General features: G+C 38.7%; 1 protein-coding gene across 2 annotated transcripts; it reads left to right on the plus strand.

Annotated features, from left to right (window-relative positions):
* The first annotated feature begins 1227 nt into the window (after positions 1 to 1227).
* On the plus strand, positions 1228 to 9130 carry LOC110893771 (glutathione hydrolase 3). Of its 2 annotated transcripts, none has more exons than XR_002565958.2 (7): positions 1228 to 1375; positions 2495 to 2814; positions 3714 to 4232; positions 4889 to 5124; positions 6404 to 6668; positions 7883 to 8028; positions 8753 to 9130. XR_002565958.2 is itself a non-coding variant. In XM_022140897.2 (7 exons), exons 1-7 carry the CDS (start codon positions 1252 to 1254, stop codon positions 9017 to 9019), a joined length of 1869 nt encoding a protein of 622 aa, XP_021996589.1. In that variant the 5' UTR covers positions 1228 to 1251; the 3' UTR covers positions 9020 to 9130. The 2 variants fall into 2 exon arrangements, 1 of the variants encoding a protein (XP_021996589.1); XM_022140897.2 differs by having other exon boundaries at positions 7891 to 8028.
* The last annotated feature ends 2420 nt before the right edge of the window (positions 9131 to 11550 follow it).

Here is an 11550-nt window from a genome sequence, read left to right on the forward strand (position 1 = left end):
TAACTACCGGTGTTTTACGCGTAAATATCTTTACTTTAAATACCGGTACCAAAACACGGGGAAGTGGGTACTGGTACCGATACCGAATATACCCGGTACGGTTCGTTATCGGTACGGTACCGGTTCGATACTTGTACCCGGTACCAGATGCTCATCTTTAATTTAAAAACTCAACCCATTGGAACGAGGGTAACACGTGTGTCCAATGGGGACCGATTGATCAATAGTTATCCGACAAATATTCAGCAGGTTTTGAGCCAACGGGTCTTTTTAATAAGATTGTTCCATTAGGCTATGGGGTGTGAGGGTCATGGATTGGAACATTATTTCCACATAGGATCATTAATTAAATGGTACACCACTCCCTTCCTTAATTGATGGTGGTTACCATGGATTAAACCACGATTACCACGACCCTCCCATTTGATAATTTTAAGACAAAAATAAATTAAAAAAATAAAAAGGGTAGTGGTTTGGATCATGACCAAACCCTTAGACCACTCGTAGTGGTGAACAAAAATAATGCCCCCACCATAGGGCATTATCCGACACGTGACATCCTAGTCAGCGTTGGGCATTATAGCAAAAGTGGCGTAGTGGGACATTATTCCAATAACGCCCCTTCCAATTATTAAAAAAAAGGAAACAAATGGTGATTGGCTGGTCAAACACATGGTCACATGCAAAAGTAGGGGTTCTCAAAAGTTGTCAGAGGGTAGTTCAAAATGATTGGTGGGTCAACCATTCCACAAAACAAAATGACCGTTTAAAAAAAAACACCAACAACAAATTTGAACAAAAAAAAAACGCCGGGTGTAATGGGGTCCGGGGCGTTTTCCGGCGTTTTTTTTTTTTTTTGAATTTTTTTTTAAAAAAAACGCCCCGTTACGGGTGGTCTTAGAGTAGTGATTTTGAATGGTGAATAAAATATAAATGACATATCACCTAGGTGGAGGGTTATGATGGTCATGACTCATGAGACACTCTATAACCTTACGACATTACCATCCATATTTCAATCTAAAATTTTTGACTTTTTGAATCCAAAAATTTTGACTTTGTGACTCCTTGAAACGTCATTCCTCTTTTCACCCAAAACTTTCTTGTCATTTTCCCGTATATAAATATCTAATACATAAACAAACAGAAAAAAGACGTGGCACCAACTTCCAATAATATTTAAATGTAAAAAAAATAGTTGGTTTACAAACAAAAAGCACCAATCCTCATGTATACCACACTTTGTCAAAGATGATGACCAAACTCACCATGAAAACTCCATTATTGTCTCAAGTAGAAGAACATCACAATAAGCAGCAGCAGAAGAAGAAATGGAGAATAACTCTGTTCTACTTGTTCATCATGCTAATCATCGGTATAATAAATATATATATATATATATATATATATATATATATATATATTTTTTTTTTTTTTAATTTTCATCATTAATCCTTCTAGTTTGACTTTAGTTTTGATCTACTTTATTAAATTAAATCTATCAAAATCGTTATATTTTATGATTTTGATGTAAATTTATTATAAACTTTTACTGATAATCTCTGATTGAGCACAGACTCTGTCATCAACTGTTGTTTAGCTGTTTTAGATTTAGGATAGAGTAAATTACGTTTTTGGCCCCTGTGGTTATATCACTTATATTAGCCTAAAATAAGAATTTTTAATATATCTGCCTCCATGGTCTCTATAATTTTTGGCCCCTAAGTCTAGAGATCATGGGGGCCAAAATGGTTAGTTATAGAGCCATAGGGGCTAAAATGGTTAAACTTAGGGGCCAAAATGGTTAGTTATAGAGACCATGGGGGCAGATATGTTAAAAATTCTTATTTTGGGCTAATATAATAAAAGTGATATAACCACAGGGGTTAAAAACGTAATTTACTCTTTAGGATATTATGAATTTTGGTGTTCACTAACTGTTCATGAACACGTTACTGAACGGAGGTTCACAAACACGTACCGAACTAGATTTTATGTTCGTGTTTGTTCATTGAGGAATTGAACATGTTCGTGTTCGTTTCTTCGTTTCTGTTCGATCGCTAATTTAAGGTAATGAACACAAACGAACACAAAAAATGAACAGATTTGAGCACAAACGAACAATAAATAAAATATACAATACACGAATATTTATTAATTTTTTTTATTAGTGTGAATTTTGAAGTATTTAAATAAAATACAAAAACTAAAAATCCTAATAAACCATCAAACACAAATGAACACAAACGAATATAAACGAATGAACACGTTACTGAACGTTCACGAACATGAATGAACGAACGCGCTACTGTTCATGTTCACTCATTAAACTAAAAAGAACGAAATTTCTTGTTCGTGTTCGTGTTCGTTTTCGTATTAAACGGACGAACTTCCCACCAAATGGTTCACAAACTGTTCGCTGAACATTCGGTTCGTTTGCAGCCCTTAGTTTTGCTATGTAGATAATGTTAATGAACAAGATAACAATTTTCAGTTATTATCGTTACATTTGGAGGCACTTCAAGTTCCGTACGGTTGTTTAAAAAGAGAGTACAAGTTGGCGATAATACAGTTGAGTCTTTGGGAGCAGTGGTTGCTGCTGATGATGCTCGATGCTCCGAAATCGGAGCATCGGTCCTTCAACAGGGCGGTCATGCGGTTGATGCTGCTGTGGCTACTGCTCTGTGTCTAGGAGTTGTGAATCCGATGGCTAGCGGTGTTGGAGGTGGTGGTTTTATGGTGGTCCGGTCAGCGGCTACTTCGCAAACGCTTGCATTTGATTTTAGGGAAACTGCTCCTTTGGCTGCTTCAGAGGTTGTTCTTTGTTTCTATCATGTTCTAAATACTTAAACAGGTTAACGGGTCAACTTGTTTTCTATACAGTTATCCGAACCCGACCTGTTTTTAAAACCGGTCAACCCGAACACGACTCGTTTTTTAAACGGGTTGTGTTAGTCGACCCAAAACCCATTCTAATCCTTAAACGGGTTAACGGGTCAACCCGTTTATATACGGGTTACCTGAATCTGACCTGCTTTAAAAACGGGTCAACCCGAACACGACCCATTTTTCAAATGGGTTGTGTTGGTTGACCCAAAACCTGTTTTTTTTTCGTATTGTCTTCTGGTCGTGTCAAGAATTGCAGCCCCTAGTTCGTATACGGCTTGTAACGTGCAAACATCATGGCATCGAAGAGTGCTACATTAGCACGATAAAATAGTTAAAGGCGTTAGTTGCTAAAATCAGTAGTAACATGAAAAAAAAAGTAAATGTTTGTTTTTTTAAGAGTTAAATGCCATTTTAGTCCCTGTGGTTTGGGCCATTTTGCCAGTTTAGTCCAAAGGTTTCATTTTTATCCTGTGGGTCCAAAAAGGTTTCACAGTTCCCATTTTAATCCACTGGGTTAACTTCATCCATTTTTTCTATTAACGAGAAGGCCAATTCGGTCATTTTGTATGGCTGAATTGCCCTTTTAGTTAAAAGAATTACATACAAAATGACCAAATTGGCCTTCTCGTTAACAGAAAAAATGGATGAAGTTAACCAAGTGGACTAAAATGGCAACTGTGAAACCTTTTTGGACTCACAGGTTAAAAATGAAACCTTTGGACTAAACTGGCAAAATGGCCCAAACCACAGGGACTAAAATGGCATTTAACTCTTTTTTTAATATGTAGCCAGTATGTCAGTTATTGATGTTGTAACTCACACAGAACATGTATGAGAACAATCTTGACGCCAAATATAAAGGAGCACTGTCAATGGGTGTTCCCGGAGAGATATCCGGTCTTCATAACGCTTGGTTAAAATACGGGCGATTACCTTGGAAAACACTGTTTGATCCAGCCATTCGGCTTGCGAAAGACGGGTTCTTGGTTGCACCTTATCTCGCTGGTAAAATATCAAGCAATGAAGCGAAAATAAAAGGTGATCCAGGTTTACAACAAGTGTTTGCTCCAAACGGGGAGCTTTTAAAAGCCGGGGACATTTGCTATAACCGAAAACTCGGGTTGACTTTAGAAGTTGTAGCGAATGAAGGGCCGAAAGCGTTTTATGATGGGGTGATCGGGGAGAAGTTGGTTAAGGACGTTCAAGATGCAGGCGGGATTTTGACAATGGAAGATTTGAGGAACTATGATGTTGAGGTTACGGATGCGGTTGCGGTGGATACCATGGGGTACACTATATTAGGGATGCCGCCCCCGTCAAGTGGTACGTTGGGGCTAGCTCTGGTAAGTTTTTTTTTTTTTTTTTTTCGTTTTAAAAACACATTGTTGAGTCAAATTATGCAACTCAACAATGCGTTTTGTTTCAGGAGGAATGTTTGACACATTCCTCTTTTACCTAATTTTTTTAAGGGATATGTTTCATTTTTGTGTGTGAGGTTTGGCCAGTTTTGCGATTTTCGTCCAATGGTTTGTTTTTCCGCATCTGGATCCAAAAGGTTTGAAATCTTGCCATTTTCATTCGGCTCGTTAACTCCATCCATTTTTCTCCGTTAAGTCAGGGGTATTTCCGTCTTTTTTGTTAATTTAAAGGGCAATTCGGTCTTACGAATTCGGTCAGGGGTATTTTAAATGCTTGTACATAAAGTGAAAAAGACCGAATTGCCCTTTAAGTTAACAAAAAGACGAAAATATCCCTACTAAACAGAGAAAAATGGATGGAGTTAACTGACAAGATTTCAAACCTTCTGAATCCACATGCGGAAAAACAAACCTTTGGACGAAAGTCGCAAAGCTGGCCAAACCTCAGGGACAAATATGGCATTTCACTCTTTTTTAATTTGACTCATTTAATGAGTTTGAGATTATAGCATACCAAAGTGAACCGTTAATAACTAAATCTGTTAACATTGCAAACTCTAACTTAAATTTGTAAAACACAGGTGTCAAACATCTTAGAAAGCTACGAGAATTCAAATGCTGCAAAAGGAGCGTTGGGATTACATCGTTTCATTGAAGCATTAAAGCACATGTTTGCTCTTCGGATGGATTTGGGAGACCCGGATTATGTTAATATAAGTAAGACAGTAGCTGATATGCTTTCACCCTCGTTCGCAAAGAATATTCAAGAGAAGATTTTGGACAACACAACCTTTCCTTCCATATACTACATGCCTAGGTAAATTAAGTCTTCATTGTTTGACCATAATGTCAAAGCTAGAGGTGGACCATTGACTTTTTGTTCGAGTCGAAATGATCAAAGTCGGGTTGACATGAAACATTTTGTTTTGTTAACATATTTACTAACGTACTTTCACTTTTGTCCCTTTTTAGTCATACTTTTTTATGTTTAAAGTAAAATACACGGATGGTCCCTGTGGTTTGCACTTTGTAACGTATTTAGTCCCAGCTAGGGGTGTAAACGAGCCGAGTCGAGCCCGAGCCTGACTAGGCTCGAGCTCGGCTCATTATGTTTTTATGAAGCTCGAGCTCGAGCTCGGCTCGGTTCGAGCCTACTTCTCTGAGCTCGAGCTCGGCTCGCGAGTAAAACACAAAGCTCGAGCTCGGCTCGACTCGGCTCAAGCTATTTCGAGAATATCAAATGAGCTAAAAGCTCGGCTCAAGCTCGTTTCAACAGTGATCAAGCGAGCCAAAGCTCGGCTCATCAATGTTATCATCATCATTATTATATTATATATATAAAAAACTAAAATTTTGTTTAGGCTCGTTTGGGCTCGCGAGCCTAAACGAGCTTTGTATTTCAGGCTCGAGCTCGGGCTCGATAACTAAACGAGCTCTATTTCAGGCTCGAGCTCGGGCTCGTTAAGGCTCGACTTGTTCGAGCTTTTAACCGAGCCGATCACGAGTAGCTCTCGAGTCTCTGGGCTTGTTTACACCCCTAGTCCCAGCTGACAAATCTAAAGGTTTTAACATGTCCAAGTTAGGGACTATATGCGTTACAAAGTGCAAACCACAGGGATCTTCCATGCACTTTTGGAAAAAGTTGTGAACTAAATGCGTTACAAAGTGCAAACTGCAGGGACCATCCTTGTACTTTTGGAAAAAAAAATGTGAACTAAATGCGTTACAAAGTGCAGACCACAGGGACCATCCTTGTACTTTTGGAAAAAAAATGTGAACTAAATGCGTTACAAAGTGCAAACTACAGGGACCATCTGCGTACTTTCGGAAAACTAGGGACCAAATCCAAAATTTTGGTAAACCGCAGAGACCATCCGTGCACTTTACTCTTATGTTTAAGTTATTCAAGATGTGTTTTTGTCTCGCTTGGGTCGTTAATCGTTATACAGACTTGTGTTCCCTTTCTGGTCATTATGTGGACGTACTGTAAAAGTTCCTCTCCTGTTTAAGTCATCATTAAAATTACCTATAATAACCCGAAGAAAAAAAAGTTAAAAAAAAACTATCTTTAAAGTGATCTATTGTTGTTGAACTAGGTGGAGTCAGCTTCAAGACCATGGCACGAGTCATTTTTGCATAGTAGATAATGATAGAAATGTGGTATCAATGACGACGACTGTGAATTACGCCTTTGGAGGCGGGGTTTTGTCTCGTTCCACAGGCATTGTGCTGAACAACGAGATGGGCGATTTCTCGGTTCCTACAGAGATATCGTCAGATACCCTCCCTCCTTCGCCTTCAAATTTTATTAGACCGAACAAAAGACCCTTGTCGTCCATGACACCGATTATCGTTCTTAAGGTAAAAAAGCCAAGTTCTTTGAAGTTTGACTTTTGAAAGTCGAATGTACTACTTCTGGGTTAGGCAACAGGTCAAAACAAGTTAACTTCCTGAAATATTAAGGATATCATATTTACTCAGCAGTAAAAATATCATATTTTGAAAGTCCCTGTGGTTTCACGTTTTATCATGTTTAGTCCCCACCTTTTGAAAATAGCAGGTATGCTCCCTATGGTTTGTTATTTTGTTACTCGGATAGTCCCCTGAGTAGATGTCAGTTAGTTTGGAAATAGCAGGTATGCTCCCTATGGTTTGTCATTTTGTTACTCGGATTGTCCCCTGAGTAAATGTCCGGGGACTATTCGAGTAACAAAATGACAAACCATAGGGAGCATACCTGCTATTTTCAAAAGGTGGGGACTAAACATGAAAAAACGTGAAACCACAGGGACTATCCGGGCAATTAACTCTTTTATTTGCTATGAAAGTAGTAAATGTGATCTAGTCTGTTAAAAATGGTATATGTGACTTTATGAAATTTAAAAGGATGTATATCAGTATATGAAATGTTGAACTTAAAAATTAATATATGAAATTAGTCTTTTTATAATATTATAATGAGTAAAATACCATTTTTGTCCCTGAGGTTTGGCCAGTAAATATGAAAAAGACTGAATACCCCTAAAAAAGGGGGAATAACCCTGAAAAAGACTGAAATGCCCTTTAAGTTAACAAAAAAACCGGAAATACCCCTGACATAACGGAGAAAAATGGATGGAGTTAACGAGCCGGATGAAAATGGCAAGATTTCAAACCTTTTAGATCTAGATGCGGAAAAACAAACCTTTGGACGTAAGTCGCAAAACTGGCCAAACCTCAGGGACGAAAATGGCATTTTACTCCAATAAGAATTTAGGAGTTATATAATTTTAAGCATCGAGCAATGTTTGACCCGCTTTCTTTTTAACAAAACTCGATATGTTAGAGATAACAGACCTCTAGCCTAGACTGTGTAGACTAAATGCCAAAGTTTGACTTTTGAAAGTCAACTGAATTATGTGTGACCTTAAGTCCTGGGACAAATAGCTCATTTGACTTTCAAATACCAAGATTTGACTTTTAGAAAGTCAAATGAGCTATTTCTGACCTTAAAGAAAAGATGATTTTTGTATACATTACATCAAAGTTAGACTTCTGAAAGTCAAACATGCTAGTCTTGACTTTGAAAATGTTAGTTTTACAGGATGAACAGTTAGCAGGAGTAATTGGAGGCAGTGGTGGAATGAACATTATTCCCGCAGTCGCACAAGTTTTCATTAATTATTTTATCTTGGGCATGGACCCTTCGAATGCAGTTCAGTCGCCACGCGTCTACCACAAGGTCTCTCTCATTTTCCTTGTTTATTTTTTGAGTAAAATGGCATTTTCGACCATGAGGTTTGGCCAGTTTTGCGACTTTCGTCCAAAGGTTTGTTTTTCCGCATCTGGATCCAAAAGGTTTGAAATCTAACCAGGTTCATCCTGCTCGTTAACTCCATCCATTTTTCTCCGTTAATTCAGGGGTATTTCCGTCTTTTTTGTTAACTTAAAGGGCAATTCGGTCTTTTTCACTTTTTGTAAAAGACCGAATACCCTTGAAAAAGTCTTAATTGCCCTTTAAGTTAAAGAAAGATGGAAATAACCCTGACTTAACGGAGAAAAATGGATGGAGTTAACGAGCCGGATGAAAATGGCAAGATTTCAAACCTTTTGGATCCAGATGCGGAAAAACAAACCTTTGGACGAAAGTTGCAAAACTAGCCAAACCTCAGCGACGAAAATGACATTTTATTCTTTTTTTTTAAAGAAAATTATGAATGGATCAAACAGGATTATGGTTTATTCTTAATGGGTCCAACTAGCTAAAAGCGAAATGAGTTGAAAATAATAAAGTTAGGTTGTTATAGTAGCTATTTAGATTTTGTAAACACATTTACAGATTAACTCTTTAATAAATAATGGACAAAGTATGCTTGCGGGTCAATGCAAGTCAACCCACTAGAAACAATTTACGTCCGAACCAGCCCATTTTGCCACCTCTAAAGTCATTGTACCGTGTTTTGCAGTTGATACCAAATGTCGTGTCTTATGAAAATTGGACAGTTATTGATGGTGATCACATCGAACTCTCGGATGATCGAATACAATTTTTGGTAGAAAGGGGTCATCAGTTGGAACCAAAAGCTGGTGGTGCTATTTGTCAACTTATCGTTCAAACGCTAAAGAAACCGAATGAGAACAGAAAACTGAGGTATGATCATCAGCAGGTTTTGAGGGGGATGCTTACTGCTGTTAGTGACCCAAGGAAAGATGGCCGGCCGGCTGCTTGCTAATCGTTGTTGTTTAAATCTGATGTAAATTTGTAACCATTGATTGTAAATTTGTAATAACCATTGAATGCACATTCGTAAATTAATGAAAACGTTGAAGTAACTTGAAAATTATACAACTGTTAGAAGTATAGTTCGGTTTTTAGTAATGAGACAAGGATTCGGGTATTGGACCGAGTATGAGATGTCTGTTAACATTTTTGCAGGTATGTGATGGGTCTGGTATTAGACGATCCGCGCCTGATTACCTGAATGTGCATGAGAACCTAAATATATTTATACAATATATATCAGTTTTATAAAATATAATAAATAATAGAGTTAAATACGGTGTTCATCCATGTGGTTTGGCCAGAATGTCGGTTTCAATCCATTTTTTATTTATTTATTTTTTCGCTTGGGACACTTTGTGGATTTTGTTTTTTGCAGTTTTAAATTCCAACCACCTTTATTTAAACCCCAACCACTTAACTCTCTTTTAAATACCAATTCTAACACCTTCCAAACACTTGCACCAACTCCAAATTACTTCCAAACTCTCTCAAATCCCCAATATTTTAAACTTTGGGCAAAAAGTTCAAGATCCAAAATTGGTAACTTCAGTGTTCCAACAACTCAATGTTGGATCAGTTCTGTTTAAACATAATGGGAAAACATGAAAACATACTTGTCACCGCAGACAGTGCAGTGGAGAATCCAGTGAGAGAAGACGACATGGAGTTCGACATCTTTGTCAAGGTGATCTGGTTCCTCCTTAGGGTGTTGACTGATGATGGTGACTAAGAAAACCGAAAAGGGTATCGGCCGTAGGAGATGGAGGTCGAACGTGATGATGTTATGCTTATGGGGTATCTCTAATTGTGTAACTGTCTAACCCCTTAACCTCCACATAAGTCTCCTTATATAAGCACCCAGGAGGAAACCTAATTAGTTAATAAGGGTAATATGGTCCATCAACAATTACCAACTAATTATCTTAATAGGTTATTATATATTTTGATCTATATTATGTAAATGATTATAATGGCTATAGATTAAATATTAATACATAATATATTTAATCTTACATTCTCCCACTTAGCCGAGTAATCATTTACTATGAGTATTAGATAAGCCTGATCAGGAGTTAACACTCATTTTAGCCTTAAACAAGTACTATAGCAGAGAAATACAGCCGTTGAATCATTATGCGACTCAGGACCCCCATTAATCATACTTGTGACAACCCGTGATTTACGGCACCTAATTACGTAATTAACAGGCGATTAACGCGATAATAAATAATGTTTACGACGCTAATCACCTTAACCAGGCCCTTGGAGCGCCCAGGAACGTTTGTTCAGCTATACAGCGCGTGTGGTGATTTATGGGAAATCGGCTAAATATGATGCGACAACGGACTGATACCGCACGAAATACTGACAACGCCGACAAATATAGATGTTACATGAATATTTTATGCTTATGGAGCTTGCGTTGCGTTATCGGGTCTCGTAGGAATTACGGGCCACTTACACATGAGATGGGCTTGTGGGCCCTGGGCCCAAGCCCAAAACCCACAAGCCTGAAACTGCACATAATATATTAATATATTAAAATCTGAACAAGATTTGTAAGATCCATACAAGATTTACAATATCTTTACAAATCTTAACAAAAGATTTTTGTCTCAAAAGATTGGGACACACAAGATCACCAATAGATCTTAACCTCCCTCTATATAAGAAACCTACCCCTCTCATTATTCTTGCCTGCATATTAATTTACACACATACAAATTCTAAACAGCCTCTCATTTTCACTCTCATCCTCTCTCGGTCACACTCACTGAGCAAATAAACACAGGGACCTCATGTCCTCAAATACTCAAGCAAACAAGAACCTGCTCTACTCTCATCTCTCTTCTCCGGCTTCGGCTCTGGCAACCGGAGTGACGCCATCTACCGGGTTCTATTTCTATCCTCTATAACACCCACACCCTCTTTCTGTTATATACCCCCCCCCCTCGACAGATCAAGTAACGACCACCACCATCGGGTGGTGGTAAGTGTTGAGCACTGAAACAAGAAGAGAGAGAGGAGAGAATCGAGAGAGAGAAAGAGAAAGAAGGCGGAGAAGGGAGCGGCGCCGCCGCTCACGGCGGCGGCAATGGAGGAGGCGGCGGGACGATGGGTTTACCGGAGATAACCAGAGAGAGAGAGAGAGGGAGAACCGGCGGTCAAAGGCTCGGACCGCCGGTCGGTTCGTTTATCCGGTGGTCAGCAGGATATCCGGTGGGTTTCGCGGCAGCCGTTTCCACCCGACAGAAGCTCCGGTGAGCCGATTTATGTTTTGTATTATTATTATTTTTTTTCTTTACCTTCCGGGTAATTCGTCGGTTTTTCAGAAGTCAACGGCTGGTCAACCTTCGGTTCGGGTTCTCGGTCAAGTTCGAGTCCAGATCAGACACAAGTTCGAGCGTTTGGTTCATGCTCGGGAGTCTCGGGTCAGAATTTCGGGTTCAACATCAAGCGTTGGAGTGGGTATCAATTCAA

The sequence above is a fragment of the Helianthus annuus genome, chromosome 12 (genome assembly GCF_002127325.2).
Source record: "Helianthus annuus cultivar XRQ/B chromosome 12, HanXRQr2.0-SUNRISE, whole genome shotgun sequence".
Lineage (NCBI taxonomy): Eukaryota > Viridiplantae > Streptophyta > Magnoliopsida > Asterales > Asteraceae > Helianthus > Helianthus annuus.